A 23399-nucleotide genomic window follows, 5' to 3' on the forward strand; every position below is an offset into this window, starting at 1 on the left:
ATCAACAATATAATTTTTTTTTTGTATAACTACTTGTAATTAACCGGTTTCACAAACATTTGTGTGCGACTGCTCCTCGTCTTGCTGTCTCGCGCTTGCCGTGTGGAAAAACAAACTTGCGCTTGTACTGCCGATGACTTGGACCGGCGGAGACTCTACGTTTGTGGAAAATTGGGGATGACGTGAAGTTGATTTTTTTTTTTTTTTTTGGTTATATAATCAGTCACTTACAAATTAAGCAATTAAATTGTGCAAGTAGAAATTGCAGGGGAGAGCAAGCATAAGGAAAGAATCACTCCATTAATATATACATCCACATAGACATATATGCTGCCTGCGGATGAAGAAAAATCCAAACAAGAAGAAATCAATTCCCTCTTAGTGCATACATCCAATATATCGTGTTTTCAAGATGATGATGGCTACCCTTGGCGATGCTATGGCAAAAAACAAATTCTTCGGGGAAAGGAATGTAGCTATTACAGGTGTTCATTTTTGCCTAAATGCCGTGCAAAAAAGCGATTAGTACACTTGCTTGATGGGAGGACTTTAATTACTTACCAGGGTGAGCATGATCATTCTAATGGATCTTCAACAGGCGCTAGACAAGGTAAGAATAAATTAAAATGAAAGTAGATGGAATTTTTTTTTTCTTTTATTCTAATGTTGAGTAGCACTACTGACAATTTGATGAACTACAAGTCAATTGCTTCATTTGTAACTAATTATTCCCCGCCTTTAAAATATTAGAAGACAATTCTTTGGACAATGGTGAAGTTTCTGATGATGAGAAGGTAGAAACAAAGTTTTTGTTTTAAGCCTTCACTAGATTTATACTTTTGCTTATGGTTTTTTTTTTTTGGTGCTAAAAGTGGGTGGCACCTCCATTTATTTATTAATACACCCTCACTTTTGGTTAAGAAATACCGTGGTTACAAGTTAAAACAAACCAAACTAAGACAAACAAAATTAAACATAACTAATTAAGGAGATAAAAACATAAAAACAACCAAAAACAAAACGAAATACACCAAACGAAACTCTAGAGATGAACTAACGACGAACGGAAACAAGACTCAACATATTCATCTAAAAGATACCTTTCAGATAACGTAGTAGAAGGTATTGTTCTTTGTAGATTACATTCTTTCCCATTTCTCCTTCTTTAGTAAGAAAATCAGTCGCACTATTGCCTTCCCTATATTGATGCATCACCATAACATTCATTCCGAGCTCCTTCCAAAATTCTCAAAGATATCACAAAGTACATCTACCTTTTTGAAACCAATCAACTACAATTCGCGAGTCACTTTCAATAATCACATTAACATAATACAAACATTTACACAAACAAATTCCTTCCCTGATTGTTTTTAATTCCACACTATTATTAGTACCATTGCGAAAATAACTTGAAAAAACCGCTTTTACCATGCCATGTCAATTCCGAATAATTATTCCACCTCCTGAAGTACCCGGATTGCCCCTACAACTCCTATCACAATTAATCTTTACTCACCCTACTGAAAGTTTAACTCATAAAATAATTTTTCCAGACCTATCGCAAACTCCCTGATGCTTAATTTGAAACACATTCAAAATATTAATGTCCAACTTCTTCAATTTTTGAAAAAAAAAATAGTGCTCTCAGTAATAAACTAACCGACACTTCTCTACATATGATTTTGCACTTTGATAAACTCCTTCCATTTTAACTTTACATCTTCGATTCCAGAGGCACCACGTAATCAAACATGGAATCAACTCGATTAAAATACCTTTAATAGACGATTTTTTTGTATAGTAGAACCAATTTGTCATTTTATTTTTCCAAGAAAGCGATCGTAGGAAAGGAATCCCCAATGCCACACTAGCCTGACGCCAAACCTCTGAAGCCACCTCTCCTAAAGAAAGAATATGATCAATGTTTTCCTGACTTCTCTAAACGCAACAATCACAAGCTGAAGCCATCGATATTCCTTTAGTCTGAATTCTATCATCTACAGTCAAGCATCTGAATTAGGCTCTCCACAAACACATTGAGATTCTTCTAGGCAATAAAGAATGTCAAAACCAGTCATTCCACAAAAAAATTTCACTTCTGCTCCTCACTGCCTCCCAAGCCGTTTTTGTAGAAAAATAACCATCCGGAGCAAACTTCTAGACAAAAATATCCTGCCCACTTTTACCCGCTGGCACCTGTTGCAAAATTTCCCTTGTTTTATCAGCACCAACCAATTCTCGTACTAAATCAGAGTTCCAATTATTATTTAGCCAGCAATCCTTAATATACAGTTTCTTGTTCAAAATATCCTCAGTGCTCACAGATAACAGGCCTGATAACAGTCACCTGACGAACCAAAAAGATGAGTTCCCACCTCTCATCAAAATTTTAACATTATCCATAACTTCTGGAATTGTGGCCATAATTGATTTCCAAAACCGAGAGTCATTTGGTCTCCCCCTCCTTATTAATAAATGATCATTTCTTCATATCTTACTCTTTTTGATTGATGTCAAGAGGGGGAGAAATTTTGGGCAAAAATTGAGCATGATACTGCATACCTAAGCATGTATATTGGCTCAACTATGAAAATATTTGATCTTAAATGATATGATCTTGATCTTGAATGATGTGATTTTGATATATGAGCATGATATTGAAATTAATATTGAAATTGATCTTGATATTGCAAATATTGTTAAGTTGATGCTTATTGTAAGGGGGGAGTTTTTTTAAGGCTTACTTAATTTTTTACTCCTTATTTGTCATCATAAAAAATGGGAAGATTGTTGGCTTTATAAGGATTAAAATCTTGTTTTGATTGTCGCGACGTCCCGATGCGCGTGTGCCCTGGACGGTGAAATAAAAATAAGTTTTGTAATTTTCATGAAAAATAAGGAATGTCGAAGTCGCCACTAACCTTTTAGTGTGGTTAGAACACGTGATTACTACCTTATTAAGGGTAGAATGAGTCTATGTTACCAGAGTTGGGCTCGAGAGTTCGGTTACGCAAGGGGAAGGTATGAGTACTCTCTGTGCGTTCGTTCTTACGAACGGTACCTAATTAATTCGGAATTATTCTTAAGTTAATCTAATAAGTCTTTCAAATTACCCCTCTATTAGTAGATTTACAAATATACACGCAGTATAAATAAATAAATGGATAAATAAATAATACAAATATATATATATATATATATATATATATATATATTCCCTCAGAACTAAGGGTACGTGAAGCCCGAAAGCTCATATCCTAGCATTAAAATCATAGGAATAAAATTAAGAAAATATTTTCATAAAAATAAATACTCTAGTACATATAAGACCAAATAACAAAAAATATTAACAATAGTAATAATAATACTAATAATGATAATGATGATAATATTAATAAATAATAATAGTAATAAGAATACTAATATTAATAGTAATAATATAATGATTAATACCATAATGATAACAATACCAAAAATGATAATAATAATAATAATAATAAATATTAATAGTAATAATAATGATAATAGTACTATTAGCAGTAATAATAAGTAATACAATAATAATAATAATAATAGTAAGAATAATAATATTATTAAAATAGTGATAAAAATAATATGCATATTTTAACTAAAAGACACTTACCTTAATATGAACACACAATCAATGATATACTTAATACATATAGAAACAATATTACCAAAACTAAGGAAACAATCAACTCATCAAATTATGGAAACCAAGTAGTCCTAAGGTTAGCAGGTAATTACACAAGGGTAAGCAGGCGGCGAAATTATGGCAACAATTTAAATACTAACATGTAAATATTTAATATGACTACTAAATGGGAAATAGAAGTAAATCGAATCGAAAATTGATGTACAATCCTAAATATTAATATGCCAAATATAAAATAAACACTAAATATGTCCAATAATAATAACACTACGCATGAACATTAAGTATGACGTACAATAACAAAAGCCCTAAGTATGTAAATATCAAACAACAATGCTCATAATTAAATAAGTACAACGATGAAGACTACCCTAAATACACAAACATTAAACATTCAATAATAACAAAAATAACTCTAAATATGAAAATCAAACAGTTAAGATAGCCATAACAATAATAAAAACTCACCATATGAATATAACAACAAAAACCCTAATCATGAATTCTTGGATATACAACAACAATAACTGCTTTAAATATGCACACATATACGCTTACATGTAACACCAATAAATATAAAAACTCAAAGTAATTAAACTTGAACATACATTAATAATGAAAACTCTACAAAAAGATATGAGCCTAAATTTTAACAAATATTATATAAAGATATTCCCAAACAATATTATATGTCAAAAAAAATTTAAACTTTAAATATTGAGACAAGTTAATAAGACTTCTACAAATAATAACAAAATAAAGTAAAAACATTAAAAATAAAATACGATAAAAATAAGAAAGGTCCTGCACACACATGAACAACAATCGTTAAATACTATAACTTAAAAATAATAATAATATTCAGTATTTAAAATATATGGCAAACACAATAAAAATCCAAACTTGAATGAACCTATCTACATATATATATATATATATACACACACATACATGTATGCTTGCAAGAATATACAACCAATTCAATATCTTAGAATATATTAAAATAAACAAAGATGTGTGATAAAAAAGAAAAAAAAAAACATACATGTGTGTGTTCGCAGTGGGTGCGTGTGTTTGTGTGTGTTTAAACGGCCGGACTATGTTGTAGTGTGCACGAGCAAAGGGACTTACAGAGGTGTGTGTGAGGTTGTGGGTGTGACGGAGGAACGCCGGAGACGATGGTTGGAGCCGAGGCTAGCCGCGAGGTTGGCGGAGAGCAGCGTGGTGGCTTGCTGCGTGGGAAAACAGGCGGCGGAAGTTGGGTTGTTATCGGAGTTGATGACCGGAGTTAGGATGCCTGTCGGCGCTGATTCAGTCTGGTGTGGCTGGGCGTCGCTGCGAGTGGCCGAGAGAAGCAACAGACAGCTGCTCGGCTTGTTGCGTGAGAGTGGCCGGAGCTGTGGTGGCTGCCGGGTTGAGCGTGGCCGGCTGGAGACGGCGGAGGACGATTCGTTGCTGGTACGAAAACGTCGGTCGGTGACGATGAGGGAGGCTGGATGTGCGACAACCAGAGGGCAGAGACGATTGGAGATTTGATGGTGGAGCGAGGTGTGTATAAGATTGAGGCCGTGGGGAATCGGGATAGGCTGCTGCCGTTGCAGCAAGAGAGAGGACGAGAGAGTCAGAAGAGAGGCGAGGTTTTTTTTTTTTTTTTTTGCTTTAGCACCGTGCGCCCTCGGCTGGGCCGCCCCCCCCCCCCCCCCCCCCCCCCCTTTCCTTGGCCGTGAGTGAATAAGCCTATATATAGGCTTTCTCCTCCAACCCTAATACAACTAATAATAATAATAATAATAATAATAATAATAATAATAATAATAAGAGTAACAAAATAATAATAGCAATAATAATAATAATAATAATAATAATAATAATAATAGAAAAATAATAGTAATAATAATAAAGTACTAATAATAAAATAGGAAAATAATAATAATAATAGAAAAAATAATAAATAATATAAATAGCAATAATAATAATAATAATAATAATAATAATAATAATAATAATAATAAGGTAATAATAATAATAATAATAATGAAAATAATAAGAGGAGACCCCTTGTTCTATTTGGTTAGGGTAAAAAAAGGGTGTCTACATTGATGATAATAAATTAGAGGAACTCAACATATTTGGTTAAGTGATGATATTTCACGATTCAAGTATGTGAAATATAAGGTCAAGTGCTCACAAGAATCATTGAAAGCTTATATTACAAAGAAAGATAATCAAATGAAATTTAAAGAATATTAAGGCATTAATTCAAAGAGATCCAAAGATAGTTAAAGCAACATCAACGTGAGTAAAGTGTGTAGAAATCTAAAACTGACTCAAGCTCAAGTCAAAAGAGGACACAAAGCAATATACCATGGAAAACTTCAAGCTTAGAGTTTTAGACTTTAAGACCATATTGTAAGTACTTCATATTAAAATATCTTATGGAAATATGTTGAAACTCTTTAGGAGTTAATTATGGACTTAGAGACCTTATTTAAAATCTCAGAAAGAGTTTTATAAGTAATCAAAGTAAGAGAGCAAAAATAACTTTTGAAAACTAAATTAAAAAACCAAAAAAGTGACTGCCCAGAAGATTGAAGTGCAATTCTAGAACATTAAAGAATTTCCTCAAAAGATTGAAGTTTAATTTCAATCTACTGAAGAATTTCCTCAGAAGACTGAAGAATAAGTTCATTCTGTTGAAGAATTTCCTGTTGGAATAAAAAAGAGGCAGTACACACTCAGAAGACTGAACTCTTCACCCTAGTCGTCTAACCTTATTTCTAGACTAAATTTTTCAATGTTTTAAAGTACTTTAGAAGACTAAACTCGACACTTCAGTCTACTGAAGATTGTTAACGGTTAGAAATTTTAAATGTTTTAAAATTCAAATTAAGATTTCTTGGGCCGCAAATTTTTTGAAAACTTGAGAAATACTCCAAGTAATCTTGATCAACACGAAAATACTTTTAAGTGCCTATAAATAGATGATTTTAGCAAATCAAACACACTAAGAAATTCAAAATCTGTTTCAAAGCTGAAAGCACACTTGCTATCTCAAAGCTCTCTCTTGCTTTCACTCTTGCAATACTAATTTTCTGAGAATTCTGAAGTGCCGAATCAAACTTCTCTGATCTCTATGCTTCTGAGTTGCTAATTCTCATCTAGAGAAGATCCCGGTGACAAATTCTCTTGAGCTTCAATCTTATTTCCTTTGATATTTGAATATTGAAGTATATAGTGCTTTAAATTGTACTAATATGCTCTTGTGAGAATGTTATTGTACACAAGGATTGTTTCTTGTTTCCTTGTAGTGAGTTGACAATCCAGGTTGTTGGATTCTTGTACCAAACATGGGATATCGCTTGGAGAGGCGTTGCTCTAGCCTATTGAAGGAGTGACCAAGTGTGAGGTATCGCTTGGAGAGGGGGCTCTACCCTTAAGGAGGAGTTTGTAACGGTTTGCTTCTCTAAAAAAGGAGTGTTCTAGTGGAATCTTTTGGTAGTATTGACTTAAGGTGAGGACATAGGCTAGAGATAAGCTGAACCTCGTAAAAATCTCGGTGTCTGTCTTACTCATCTCTTTATTTTCAGCGTATATATACATTGTGTTGTGTGTATGCAAAGTGCAGGTTGCTAAAAAAAAAAAGCTGAAATTAAAGAAGACTTTTAATTTAAGAAAGTACATTTTGATTAAACTTTTGCACAAACCCAAAAGGGAGTACGTTGTTTAATCATTTAAGGAAATCTTAGTTAAAAGAGTGCAAATAAATTTCATTAACCACAAGGCTTACATATATTCATAGGGCTACATACAACCAAATACCTTGAGTTCTTGTAAAAGATGAAAATTGCCAAAAAGCTATCTTGATTGGGTATTTTGTTATTGATTACTTTAGTTGTTGATTGGTTGTTGGATTGTTCAAGGTTTGTTTACTTGTGGTGTTGGTTTATGGATTGATTATTTAATTAAGTTTTTGTTGTGTGTTTGATAAATTAACAAGAAGTTAAGAATTCAAAAAAAAAAAAAAACAACTAAAATTTTTAATAACCCAATTCACCCCCTATTGGGACTACACCTTAACTTTCAATATCTTGTAACCCAAAACACAATTTATACATATATTACCATGCACTGTATAAAATAAAAATAGAAACAATACTTACCTTACCTAAACTATTACTTTTTCTGACTAATGTTGATCCCCACTGAATAGATGTGGGTACATCTATCGTATCTTCTTCTCTAGCTCTCACGAAACTTCTTCCACTACATTATTCCTCCACAATACCTTCACTAGTGGAATTTTCTTGTTGTGCAACTCTTGTTCCTTCCTATCCAGAATTTGCACTGGTATTTCTTCATATGTTAAAGTATCTCTAAGCCCCAACTCCTCATAGCTGATCACATGGGAGGGAATTGAGACGTATTTCCTCCGCATAGATACATGGAATACGTCATGAATCCTGGATAGTGCTGGTTGTAAAGCTAATACGTAGGCAACTAGACCCACTCTCTCAAGTATTTCAAATGGGCCAATGTACCTTGGGTTTAGCTTAACCTTCCTCATAAATCTCATAACTCCTTTCATCGGTGTTACTTTCAGGAACACATGGTCTCCTACTTCAAACTTCAATTTTTGGTAGCAAGTATTTGCTTAGCTTTTCTGCTGACTCTGGGCTACACTAATTTTGTCTCTAATATGTCGAACTTTATTATATGTCTGCTGCGCCAACTCTGGCTCCAAAACTCACCTTTCACCCACTTCATTTCAGTATAGAGGAGAACGATATCTACCATATAATGCCTCGTAGGGTGTCATCCCAATGCTGGTCCAGTAGCTGTTATTATACGCAAACTCAATCAACAGCATAAAGTGGGTCCAACTACCCCTGAAGTTCAGCACAAATACTGGTAGCATATCTTCTAGTATGTGGATCATCCTCTCCATATGCCCATTAGTTTGAGGATGAAATACTACACTGAATGATAGTTGAGACCCCAAAGCTTCCTGCAAACTTCTCTAAAACTGTGATGTGAAATGTGGGTCTCGGTCTGAGACTATAGATACCGACACACCATAGAGTCAAACTATCTCCTAAATATATAATTCTCCAGCCTGCTCATGGACTAGTTAACTTTAATAGGGAGAAAATGAGCAGTCTTCGACAGCCGGTCTACAATCACCCAAATGGTGTTCTGCCTATGCAACACCGACAGTAATCCTATAACGAAATCCATAGGGATATAATCTCATATTCACTCAGGGATGTGGAGTGGCTGCAACTGTCCCACCAGTCTTTGGTACTCAGCTTTTACCTACTGGCATATTAAACACTGCTCCACAAACGCAGCTATCTCCCTCTTCATGCCACCCCACCAAAATGACTCTCGGAGGTCCCAATACATCTTAGTGCTTCTAGGATGCACTGTGTAAAGGGATCTATGAGCCTCCTCTAGCATAGTCCTCTTAATTTCAGCATCTATAGGTACATACAACCTAGTACGGAATCTCAGAGCTCTATCATCTGAAATATTAAACTCTGCTCCCTGTCCATCTGGCACTTTATCCATCAGTTCTTTTAATTCTGCATCATTCCTTTGAGCAACTTTAATCCTCTCCTGCAGGGTAAACTGTAGTACCAAGTTGGCAATAAATGTCCGGTGCTCACCCTCTACCAACTCCATACCGAGTCTCTCCAATTTCATCTGAATCGGATGTTGAATAACCATTACTGATAGTGCTGCTCCCATTGATTTCCGACTCAAAGCATCAGCCACCATGTTTACTTTTCCCAAGTGGTAACTCATGATGCAGTCGTAATCCTTAATAAGTTTCAGTCATCTCCTCTGCCTCATATTCAACTCCTTTTGGGTGAAAAAGTATTTCAGACTTTTATGATCAATAAATATCTCACATTTTCGTCCATATAGATAATGTCTCCAAATCTTTAAAGCGTACACCACTGCAGCCAGTTCTAAATCATATATCGGGTAATTCCTTTCATACTCCTTGATAGATTTGGTGCAACCCTAAGAGGGGGGTGAATTGAGTATTTAAAATTTTATCGCCTAGGTTAACTGGTTTTATCAACAGTGGAATACAAACTAGGGTCAGTATACACAATCAACAAATAAACATACATGTGCAATAAAGGCAAAGTACGAAAATGTAAAGAACATGCACGATATGTTATCAGGGTTCAGCCAACTGTGCCTACGTCCTCGCCTTGGCCACACCAGCACAAGGATTACCACTATAATGCTCACTTAAACGGGTGGAGCGGCACCTAATACAACCTGGTCAATTCAAGGGGTTGACCTCAACCAACACGCCTTAACAAAAAAGCGCACCTAGCTTCCTAATCGGGTCTAAGCCAATCTGAGACTATTCTATAGGGCTAGTCTCCCTCTTTAGGTCCGCGCCTGGAATACAACCAATTTGTATAAAATGTGTACACGGAATTCACTTCTAGACAAGCAGGTGTATGCACCAATATAGCTCAGTCAATAATGCAAGCACGAATGATATGTAAATATGCTCAGTGCTCTAATGTGTGCTAAACATTCAATCACATATAGATTTTTAGTTCAGATGTAGAGTGTATATTCAAGCAATATTTGAAACACACTATGTTAATAACACAAAATCATATTAGGGTTTCAAAATATGCTAAGCAAGTTCAACCAAACAAACTCAATAAAATATTCTAATGTTCAAAGCATAATGGAGTTGTTTTAAGTACTAGCTATTTGAAAGGGGTTTTTGCACACAAAATCTAGGTTTAGGAATCTTGCAACAACAATGCAAGAACCACAACCCTCAAAGTCTTTCCATACTAGATTTATCAAATGAAATCAGTGGAAGAACTTTAATGCTAAACTCTCACAGAAAATCAATCAAACAATAATGTAACTGAGAGTTCTAGCCACAGAGATCAAGCACAATAACCTTAGAAAATACTCATAATGCTTAGAGAAATCAAGAATGAGGGGTATGTGACTATTTGGAAGTAGTATTTGGCTAATATAGGGTTTTTAATGTTGAGAGAATTTTGCCCTAATCAAGTTTGCTAATCCTTGCTAATTATGATAAATGAATGGGTATATATAGGTAAGGAGGAATTTTTTACTGTTGGGGACACAATGGGTATAATTAAATTTGTTTAAAAGACTATTAAGAATATTAACCCATTTTACCCCATTTAAAAATTTGGTAAAAAATATTTTAACTCGCAAGGTTCGGCTGCCTGACCTGAGGTGACACAGTCAAAAATTCAACTTTTAGAGGTTCGAGTGTGACCTATTAGTACCAAGAGTATTTGTTATAATCTAAATTGGGTGTGACCTATAAGGTCAACACTCCTTGATTTGCTGAGAAGCGTATGCAATAACCCTCCTGTGTTGCATCAACACACACCTGAGTCCTGGGATGCGTCACTGTATATAATAAATTCATCCTCCCTTGATGGAATAGATAACACCAGTGTAGTGACAAGTCGTTGTTTCAACTCTTGGAAGCTCTGCTCACACTTGTCAGTCCATTCAAATTTCACATTTTTCCTTGTGATCTGTGTTAGTGGACCCGATAATCTGGAAAAATCATCCACAAAACGCCGGTAGTACCCCATCAGACCTAGGAAACTTCTGATCTCCTAAACATTTTCCGGTCTCATCAAATTCACCACCATTTCTATCTTTCTTGGATCTATTGATATGTCATCCCCGGAGATCACATGTCCGAGGAAAGTGACTTGCCTAAACCAAAACTCACATTTCTTGAACTTAGCGTATAACTTCTTTCCTCTTAGTACCTGCAGTCCTAGCCTCAGATGATCTTCGTGCTCTTCAAAACTCTTTGAATAGACCAGTATATCATCTAAAGATGACAACAAACTGATCCAAGTACTGATGGAATACCCGATTTATCAAGTCCATAAACATTGCGGGTGCATTAGTCAAACCAAATGGCATAACTATAAATTCATAGTGGCCATATCTGGTTCTGAATGCTATCTTCAAAATATCCTCTATTTTAATTTTCACCTGATGGTATCCTGATCGAAGATCAATCTTGGAGTAGACCTGGGTTCCCCATAACAGATCAAATAAATCATCAATTTTAGTAAGGGGATACTTATTCTTGATCGTCACTTTATTTATCTCCCTATAATCGATGCACATTCTTAGCGTTCTGTCTTTCTTCTTTATAAACAACATTGGCATTCCCCAGGGCGACACGCTAGGTCTAATAAATCCTTTATCTAACTACTCTGGCAACTGGTCTTTCAGCTCTGTTAACTCGACTAGGGCCATTCTGTAGGGTGCTTTAGATATCGATGCTGTTCTCGAAAGTAAATCCATGGCAAACTCAATCCGGATCTGGTGGTAAATTAGGTAACTCTTCTAGAAATACATCTGAAAATTCCTTGACTACTGGAATATCAATAAGTTTCAATTCTTCCTCTAGCATCTCTTTTATATAAGCTACATACCCCTGGCAACCATCCTAGAGTAGCCTCCTGGCTTGAATGGCTGACACTAACTGTGGTGAGGTGTGCAACGCGATCCCAAAAATCTAAATTCCTACTCTCCCAAGGGTCTGAAGATCACCTCTTTTTGATGGCAATTAATGCTAGCGTAGTTAGTTTCCAATAAGTTCATACCCAATATCATATCGAATCTCTACATGTCTAATACCACAAAATTAGCTGGTAATATTTTCTCTTGAATGTCCACTAGATAGTTTTTAAGCACCTTTCTACATCTCACTGCTGATCCGGTTGGCGTGGCTACTAACAAATCAGTATTTAGCAACTGTGTCTCAACTCTAGTCAACTTGACATACTCCAATGACACGAACGAATGGGTGGTTTCTGAGTCAAATAAAATAATAGCTTTTATGATAAAACAATAATAATACCTGTCATGACATTGCCTGCAGCCTCTGCATCTCCCGGCATCAATGCATAAACCCTAACCAGGGTTGCGTTCCTCTGCTGGTTGCCACCCATGGGTGCCTGGTTATGTCCTCGAATCTGTCTAGGGGCTGGTGCACTGTTCGGTGGCCAACAACATTCCTGCGCTATGTGTCTAGGTTTTCTACATCTATAGCAAACATTGTTTCCCAACAAGCATTCTCCCATATGTCTTCTATCGCATTTGCGGCAAATAGGGCATGTCTGCTTGCCATGGTACCCATGACCTCCCCTTTCCTGTCTTTGAGCTCTGCCATATCTGTCTCCCCTCCAAAGGCCCCTGCTGGACCTTTCCTAGAATCCTGGAGGCATGGGCCTCTTTCTCTGACTCGGTGTCCCCTCGTCCCTCTAGCTACTTTCCTCTGCCACTGTGACCCTGTCCACCAATTCGGAGAAATCCTTCACCTTAAGAACTACCACCCGTTTATAGATTTCTTGCCTCAAACCCCTTTCAAACATTCTCACCTTCTTAGCCTTATCTGAGATGATGTAGGGAGTAAAACATGACAGCTCGATAAACTTTGCTACATATTGCTAGTCTGCTAGTTGCCCCTCTATCAGATTCAGAAATTCTGCTACCTTAGCTTCTCTAATGGTGGCAGGATAATAACGATCAAATAATATTTCCTTGAATTGGTTCCAAGTCATGGCCACTAGTACGGGTCTCTATTCCTCAAGCAACTTCACGGTTGTCCACCATCTCTTAATCGCACCTATCAACTTATATGTAGTATATAGGACCCTATGTTCATCAGTACAATGCAGCACCGACAGTGTTTTCTTAATCTCCTGCATCCAATTTTCGACAACTACAGGATCAGTTCCTCCTGAAAACGCCGGAGGATTCATGTCAGTGAATTGTTGGATCATGCTGCCCTGATCAGTCAGTGGGTAGCCCTGTTCTTTGCTGTTCTGAGCAATTTCTGCCATTATTTGTTATGCCACACTGCGCAGCACCTATTCAGAGTCATTGCCTCCCATACTGGATGGCCCTATGCCGCCATTACCACTGCCATGTACACTGCTATTTCTTGGGTCCATCCAGCAATAACACAAGAATAATCTAAGAATTCGGACTTCATAATACAACTCTTAAATTAATCTAACTAAAATATCCTTATACCACCCATTAACTTATTTAAGGTTCAATCTTACCATTCGAAAATAGGAATCGACGATAGTTTATTATGATTTTCTAGAAATTGTCACCCCAGGAAAATCACTGAAACCACCCTGAAATTCCTACCTCCAAACCATGAGACAAATCCCTAAATTCGCATCTTGATCCCTCGCATTAAATTTTCCAAAATCCTAGTCTACTCATTTCTACCCTCATCCACATTTCATTCCTATACTCTGGTATTGTTTTCCGTTATACACTAAAGTCTATAGAACCTAGCAACCTAGGCTCTGATACCAAACTTGTAGCAACCCCAAAATTCATATCATTTTGTTTTTTTCTTTTTCCTTATAAACACTGTCAAGCTATATAACATAACTTTGATATTCTGTAAATATAATCATATCATCATCATGGGCCCAAAGTGGGTGTTGTGGTAACCTGTGCATTCTATGCATACTACCTACACAGCGAAAAACATATACATCCAAACCATAAACCAAATTTCACAATACCACAGTACTAACACATCCACTCATATATACATATACAACCTTTCCAATAATCCTAAAATGCTGAGGGCTAGTTAACCCTACTACTTAGCCCAAAACTCACCCCAAATCTATATCAACTCAGCCTCCTCCTCTATCACTAACACGACCCTGTTCGTCTATCTAGGTTACCTAAAATGTTTATAATACTAAGGTGAGACACCTCTCAGTAAGAAGAAATATGTTATTACCAGTGTGTGACAGATGATATTATACACATAACATAACCTTTAATTAAACTGTAAATGAGATATCATTAAAAGTATCTGTACAATAACCCACATCTATGTCATTTAAAGTACATAGTTTCTAAGTTATCTATTCAATTATACTTCTATCTATAATATGTAATCTTTGTTTTCTCTAAATACTATATATGTACATAACTATGAAAACTTTCCTGGATGGATAACTGTGTGTCATGATTTAACCTCTCATGACAGAGTTGTGCAGTTCGTAGGCTGGACTAAACAACGGCTGGCCTACCAGTGCTAGTCAAACTATGTATATTTGTAGCACGAAAGGCCTGCTCCACCTGGTTTGGATGCCAGGGAGCCCTTTACTCTCCTTGGGCATTGACATCCAACACCATACTCTATCTGAGACATATGAGTGCACTAACTATACTGTGTTAGTTACGGTACCATGCTCTGTAAGCTGCTCTGGTCGATCAGTGTCTGATACTATGTAATACTATTTCTATATAATATTTATCTATTTTACCATGATTCTGTATCAACTGTATTAACCATGATTTTGTAATTCACTATATTAATCATAATGCTATAATAACTGTATATCTATATAAACTATATTTCTATGTGTCATGGTTATATAATCTGTATATCATGATTATGTAAAGCACTGTATAATCATGGTTCTATAAAACACTATAAAAATCATAGCACTTTATTAACTGTAAATCTTATCTTTATAATAATTGCAAATCACTTTCTATAATAACTGCAAATCATATCTCTATAATAATGTAAATCATAGTTCTATAAAAGTTGTATGAAACTTTGTGCTAGACTAATATTTCTCATGCCATACAATTAAATAAATAAATCTCATGTACTATAATCTGTATTTTTTATGCTTTATAAAAATGATTTATAAGTTGTAGTATTTGTCCTGAAATCACATAATTTCAAACCCACATTCTCATATTATGAATTATTCAAAAATCATAACCCAATAACATATAATTATATATATATATATATATATATAATATTTTACTGATAAAAATCTCTATTTTAACTGGCATAACATATTTCCCTTACCTGACTAACTGAAATTTGTTTACTATTTTTTTCTATCTCACACTTGCAGCGTTCGTGATTTCAAAACCTCGAAATTACACATATATTCCCCAGTCAATCAACTAAATTCCCAGAATAATTATCATATTCACATTTTAAGCCTATATATCCAATAAATCAAATAAACCACCAATAAACACTCAAACTACATCCTTACCTCAATTTTGGGATGGTGTCTGAACTCCTCAAATCACAATTCTGCTCTGGTGAACTTGTAGAGAATCGATCCCTGATCCTTGTAGTGGTTTTTGATCATCGATTCGGGCTTAATTCAGAGTAGAATTGTAGAGAGAAGGGGAGGATGTTCGTGGGTTTAGAAAGAGAGGGAGAGGGAGAGGAAATAAATTCTTATAACCAAATGAAGCTAGCAAGATTTTATAACTTCAACACTGCCCGATAAAATCGTTGACGGTTTTTTAAGGTGTCACAAAAACCGTTGACGGTTTGGTCTTTAACCAAACCTTTTTAACCATTTATCTTGTTACCCTACTGTGGTAAACACAAAACCATCAATGATTTCCCTACTTCCCCATGAAACCGTCGACGGTTTGGGCACAACCTTCTTCCTTTTTCCCTATTTATTTTAATTATTATATTTTCTAGATCTCTACAGTAGCATTTTGGGAGGCTTGCAATATCTCTCAGTTATAAGACCAAATATCTCTGACTCAGTCAATAAGGTTTGTCAATTCACGCGTTCCTCCAAAGAACCTCATTGGAGTGTCGTGACGAGCATACTCAAATATTTGAAAGCCACGATGGTCTATTTTTTGCATCCAATTCAAGTCTCACTCTTCAAGCTTACTCGAATGCCAATTGGGGGGGGGGGGGGGGTGGTGTTGTCTAGATAATCATCGTTCCACGGGAGGCTTTTGCATCTACCTTGGCAAACACCTCATTTCTTGGAGCTCCAAAAAGCAACAAACTATTGCTAGATCTTCAACAGAAGCCGAGTACAAATCAATAGCTTCCTCAGCAGCTGAACTCATTTGGTTACATACACTGTTGTGTGAACTTGGCATCAGGCTTTCTCAAGCCCCTACTTTATGGTGTGACAACCTAGGGGTGACGTACCTCTCAGCTAATCTTGTATATCACTCAAGAACAAAACACATGGACATTGATTATCGTTTTGTTCAAGATAGGGTCGCTGCTAACTCAATTAAAGTCTCATTCATTAGCTCCAATGATCAAATTGCCGATGTCTTCATGAAACCATTAGTTGCTGAAAAATTCCTTCGGTTCAAAAGATACACCGTTGGACTCGAAGGGGCGTATCAAGCTACTCAACATAGCTACCCTCACGGAGGACTTTTTACAAACAGCTGGCGTGGAGGAATCTTAAGGCTCCGAATCTGTTATTCCTTTTCGTAATTGGTTTTTCCTTTTTTCTATTTCTATACAACCACCTGTAACAATTTTATTCTTTTTCATATTCCTTTTCTCTATATAAATATTTGTACATCTTTCAATGAGAAAGTAGAGAAGTATTTTCAGCCATTCTGTATCCCAACACATACCCATAGACATAGTTATTAGAATCATACGATTCTCAATTTGAAGCATCCGATTCGTATTGAGAAAGGCATAAATCAGTTCAAATCGCATGGGAGAATTGCAGACGGCAGTAAATCAAGGTGAATTGTATGATTCACATGGTGAATTAGTGACTCAAATCGTAAGATTTAGATGCAACTCCTCTAAAACCCAACTTAAATATTTTTTAACCTTTTTTTGTTTTTTGTTTTTTTCATGGTGGCTCTCTATTTGCTATTTACATGAGTTTTGTCCTCCAAAAGGGGAAAAAGAAGTTTGTTGGCCCTCTCATTCTACACCTCTTCTTTCTGACATTAGATAAGATTAGAAGAAAACTAGAGTTATAAAAGGAAATCTATTTTAAGAAGAAAACCAAAGTCAACTAGGTGGGTGATCTTTTGGTTGGTCCCCTCCTCTAGATTTAAAGATCTGATTTTCATTAGTTTTTATATTTTAGTAAGTTTTTTTATGTTTTTTTTTAATTTACTTTCTCCTCTTGTTTTAGTTATTAGAGCTAGCCCATGCACTAAAAATGAATTTTCATAATACACACCAGTACACCATAAAGTTCAAATTTTATTGTTTTTTATTGATTCATTTCATTAAAAATCATAAATTTCAATTTTTCAATAAGTTTTTCTTGTTTCCTCTCCTTATTGGACTTTTTTTAAAAAAAAAAAAAATAAAAGAAAAAGAAAACATGTAAACTTACACCATAAGCATGAAGTTCAATTTTAATTTTTTTTTTTCATTATCATACTTTGTAGTGTATTTTGAACTCTTACACTTAGGGCTTTAGTTTTGAGTCACATAACAAGTGTTATTGTTTCATAGAAACTAGTTTAACTTGATACTTGATAGATGTTGAATGGTTAGATCATCATATTTGTACGAGTTAAATGGATCATGGTAGGATTTAGACCTACAACACTTCTACAAAGGTAAGCGCCATTCCAATTATCAACATGAATGATCCATATTTGTTGATATTTCAATGCATTTTACTATTTTACTTGTTTTACATATGTGCAAGTCATTAGGAATCAACTTCTCAAATTTTGCACTGAATCTAATGATTTGATTCGATTCGATTCTCAATTCTACATTTATAAAACTAGGGTTCTGATTCACAATTTGAATCTTGATTTGACAACTATGCTTATAGAATACACAAATACTACGAACAAGCCCCCAAATACTATACTAATTAAACTACATATAAAATAAACTGCTAAATAAATTTAATAATTCCTTGACTCAACTCTTCCTAATTATTCTCCAACAAGGATCTTCCCAACGTCTTGCTTCTTGTCCTACATCAACTCTCCCCTAGCTATAAAAAAGTTGGTCTCAAATTTTGAAATACTAGAGGATCAGAAGTGAGAAGCAAACTAAGATTCTTTGAAAGCCAGTGCTCAAGTGATACAAGAAACCACTATCCTTTGGTAGCGTCATAGACTTGAACCGAGAGTTGGCATCAATAAACACATCAGGGATGACAGTCTTAACAGCAAGAATGTAAGACTTTGAATGTCTTCAAACACATTTGCTTGCCTTGCTAGTAGTGTCTTCAAGTTGAGTAACTTTGGAAGATTCTTTGTCTTGGTTGATTGGTAATGTGGGCTTCAAGATGATCTTCTTACCATTATAGATGTTTTCTCATGTGATCAAGTCATACCCAAATCATCCAACCAAAGAGGATCAAGGAGTACATGGCCAATCTTCATAGGTATGATCCCACACCAAACATTGTCAAAATAGTTACTCACTTGGATAGAAGCCAAACATCTTTCACAAACATGTATGGTAGTGTTATCAATCCAAGATATCTCACAAAGCTTTGGGTGAGATTCCGGATGAAGTTGCATATGAGTGACTCCATTTCTAGAACCACATTCAGTGGACATCTTCTATCAATGACGAATTGCATACATCCCCTCGACACTTGAGAAATGTGTGGAAAAACTTGAAATTATGCCCAAGGTATTATAGATGGCATTTCTTTGCAAAATAATTTGTCACGATATTTTTGGATTTATACTTATACTCCAACTATATATCACTATTATCACCAAAAGTTCTTAACACACCTTCTCACAATACTCAATCCAGTAGTGCAATACCATAAACTTGACTCCCAATTTTCAAGAACTATCCTCAGTTCTCCTTAGATCTTGAGTGTCATGCTGAAATGAAACAAATTCACCTTGAAAATTCACAAGATGGGAGAATTTCTCACTTCTTGTAGCAAATAATCATACCAAATATATCAAGTTGGGAACCAAATGTCATGCTGCAAATCAAAATCTCAAGAGAAAACACCAATTTCTCATGGCTGAAATCAATTTCTTGTGCAGATCAAAATCTCAAGAGAAAACACCAATTTCTCATGGCTGAAATCAATTTCTTGTGATTTGGCAGTTGCAGACGATTCTGACAAGTGTTGTTCAAAGATTTGGGGACACGACTGGGATTTTGGAAATTGTTCAAAGCTGCAATGTTTTTTTTTTTTTTTTTTTTCACAAAAATTTCAAAACAGAGAACCAGGAATTGGAATAAGAGAGATATAGGAGTGAGGTAGAAGTATAGAACGAAGAAGAGATGAGAAAGAAGATAGAAGAAGGGAGAAGAAGGGAGGAGGAAGAAAGAAAGAAATAATCAGAATAGAAAAGAGGGAGATCATATCAGAAACAAAAAAGGCAAGAGATTTGAGAAAAGTAGAGAACCAAGGGAATTATTGGAGATATATAGAGGAAGAGAAGAAGGAGATGAGGAGATAGAGAAGTACAAGGAGATTAAAACAGAGAGGCAGAATTACAGAGTATGAATTAGAAGGCAAGAGAGGGTAAAGAGAAAGGACAGAGAAGAAAGAAGAAGAAGAAGAAGAAGTGTTAAAAAAGTAATAGTAGTAAAAAAAAAAAGTAAATATTTATAATTATAAATGGAAAGAAATAAATAGACGGAAAATAGGAATTTTTTTCATTCAAATTCAAGAAGTTAAAGTTAATATGTTTAACCCCTCCCGCTAATTTTTTTTTTTTTGCACTCCTAGAATATAGAAATATTATAAACAAGCCCCCAAATACACATAATGCTAACTAATTAAACTAAACACATAATAAACTACTAACTAAACTCAGCAATCCCTTTACCCAACTCTTAATTATTCTCTAGCAAGGATCTTCCCAAGGTCTTGCTTCTTGTCCTATATCAATACCTTACAATATATTAACCTAGCTTGGAGACCTTATACACCTATTGGATGCAAACATAAGAATTTGACGGTGAGCAGATGAACTTACAATGGCGCACAGCTTGGAAGCCCTTTGGCCACGAATTAAAAAAACTCTTTATCTACTTCATATGTTGAAGAATAGAAGAATGGTTATGCATTTTGGAAAATGCTTTACAAATAAAAGATTTTTGTGAATTTTATACAATGAAAAGGTGATTATGAAATTGACTTTGCTATGGAAGAGCTGAAGATGTGAACTTGTTTTGCGCATATAGCATCACTTATACATAAATCAATGCATGAATCAATATATATTGGCAAAACACCAATATTTGTTAAGAGGAAAATTGATGTAACCTGTTCATGTATATTAATTAGTTCTTGTACACCTATGATTCTTCACATGGATGGAAGAATTTTATTGCAATACTAGTTTGGGTTTTAATTTGTAACATTATATGTATCTCATGCTTGTTTTTCTTTCTAATATCTAAATTCTTCTAGTGCACAATCAATGGCTTCCCTCACATCCATTTGTTCCAGGGATGCATGGGTCATCTGGACATTCGATGAGTGAGAGAAAAGTGACTGTGCAAGAAGCTGGACTGCGTATTGAGCAAAGTGGTGAAGAATTAATGCCACCGAATGATGATGAGTGGGAGAGAACCGTGGAGGTCCACTTGGTGAATAGTGAATTGTCAACATTAACTGAGAACCCAAGATGCCCAAAGCTTTCAAAATTGGTCCTACAAGGAAACTACAAATTGCGAACCATTCCTTCTGCATTTTTTCAACACATGCCTGCCCTCCAACTCCTCAACTTGTCCAAGACTGGTATTAAGTCATTGCCACTGTCGCTATTTGGGCTGGTCAGCCTCAAAGAACTCTATTTAAATGACTGTGAGAGTTTTATGGTGCTATCGCCAAAAGTTGGAGAGCTTAAGCATCTTGAGGTACTTGATCTTGAAGGGACAGAGATTAAAGATCTACCTGGAGAAATTAGAAATTTGACAAAACTCAAATGCTTGAAAGTCTCATTCTATGGATATATGAACTGTGGCAGGAAAAGTGAGCAGTCAAGAACAATCATTCCTCGCTGGGTCATATCATCTCTCTGTAAATTAGAAGAATTATGTATAGATGTGAATCCAGATGATGAGCGATGGCACATAATTGTGGAAAATGTAATGGAAGAAATTTGCTGCTTGGAGAGACTAAGATTTCTCAAATTCTACTTTCCGAAGGTGGAACTACTGGGGATGTTGCAATGGAAGTTTACATCGAAGTTACTAGTATCCCGAAATCCATTGGTTCAATTCAGAGTTATTGTTGGTCATCATGTCAAACGGATCATATCTCGACTCCTCCATGATGTTGAATTTGAGCTAAAGCGATGGCGGAGATGCTTAACATATGTATACGGTGAGGGAATCCCTGGAGAAGAAATTAGAAAGGTGCTTGGACATGCAACAGCATTTCACCTAGATCGCCATGTAACTGCTAAGAAGTTGTCTGAATTTGGGATTGAAAATATGAAGCGTCTGAAATGTTGTATACTAGGGGAATGTAATGAGATTCAAGCGATCATAGATGGAAAAGATATCCTTGGAGAAGCTAGAATTGGGCTTGAATCACTAGAATACTTAAATATTTACTACATGAAAAATTTAAGAACCATATGGGCGGGGCCAGTGCAGACTAGGTGTTTTTCACATTTGAAATCCTTAAACTTGCGTACGTGTCCACAGTTGGCTACCATTTTCACATGGGTGTTGCTTTTTGTTTTCAGCAACTTGCAAGAACTCATAGTTGAAGATTGTCCAGCCATAAAAAGCTTAGTAACCTGGGAAGACCCTGCGGAGGAGAAATTCCAATGCTTAAAATCATATTATTTACTTCCAAAGTTGAAAAAGATATCACTTCATTTCACACCGGAATTGACTAATCTATCTGGTGGCCTACGCATTGCACCAGAGTTAGAATGGATGAGCATTTATGACTGCCCAAAGCTCAAGAGTTTTTCACATGGAGAATTGTCTAGCAGAAAGTTGAAGACCATCAAGGGTGAGAGACACTGGTGGGAAGCACTGGAGTGGGAAATTTGCCGGCCAGAATGTTTGGCTGCTATATTTATCCCAATTAAATCACCCCTCGACATAATCGAAGATAAAGCCACATGATTAATTCTCGTACCCATGAATTGAGGGAGCGTCTAGCATACTTCTAGATGATCAAATGTCATGAGGGCCCATTAGCGTGGAGAAGAAGTTGTTTCAAGTGGCTTACTGTCCCTGTAATAGAGTTCATTGTAGAGTAAATCAATATCCAAAGCATGGAGCTTGAGCCATGCAAGCAGCATTAGATGGTGGCTGTGGACTCGCAAAGATTAGAACCGAGACCTTACCTTACGAGTTTATAGCTGATTATTAAGAAATAAGAACCGGTTCTGGAATGTATAAACTAAGTCTGGCATCTTTCAGTGTCGCATGATTTCTAAATGTGTGTGCCTATATACTATCGATCAGCTTCTATCACATAATAAATGGTTTGGATGTGGACGTGATTTTTCAGATTGTTTTGAACTTTTGGTTTGATCCTCGTTTCATATATTATTGCTAACACCTCCATTATTCTTGCATAATTGTTTCATATATTAGTCACTGCATACATGTTGTACGGGAATAAATTCACTTGAAATGAAATTTTATTTCAAATATTAATTTTTCTATTCACATTGAATGTTTACAGCTAATATATTAAAAATAGTATTATTAAGAAAATAAGTGAAATAAAGCCTTTGTGTTAAAAAGTAAAAAGGATAGAGAAGCAGCTCGTTTTCTTGATAAATAAGTTAAGAGTACACATAGATTTAAAAAATAAATTTGGTAAGAGACTTTTGTGTTAAAAGGAAGAAGGATAGAGAGACACTTTGTTAATTTTGTAAATAAGTTGAGTGCTCTTAAACCCTTAGAATATATATA

General features: G+C 35.5%; 1 protein-coding gene across 1 annotated transcript; it reads left to right on the forward strand.

The window, feature by feature from the left end:
* The first annotated feature begins 244 nt into the window (after window positions 1-244).
* Window positions 245-22986, forward strand: LOC131163746 (disease resistance protein At4g27190-like). The gene is made up of 2 exons (XM_058120454.1): window positions 245-610; window positions 20962-22986. The coding sequence occupies exons 1-2, from the start codon at window positions 328-330 to the stop codon at window positions 22596-22598; spliced, it is 1920 nt and encodes a 639-aa protein (XP_057976437.1). The 5' UTR covers window positions 245-327; the 3' UTR covers window positions 22599-22986.
* The last annotated feature ends 413 nt before the right edge of the window (window positions 22987-23399 follow it).

Source organism: Malania oleifera, chromosome 9 (genome assembly GCF_029873635.1).
Source record: "Malania oleifera isolate guangnan ecotype guangnan chromosome 9, ASM2987363v1, whole genome shotgun sequence".
Lineage (NCBI taxonomy): Eukaryota > Viridiplantae > Streptophyta > Magnoliopsida > Santalales > Ximeniaceae > Malania > Malania oleifera.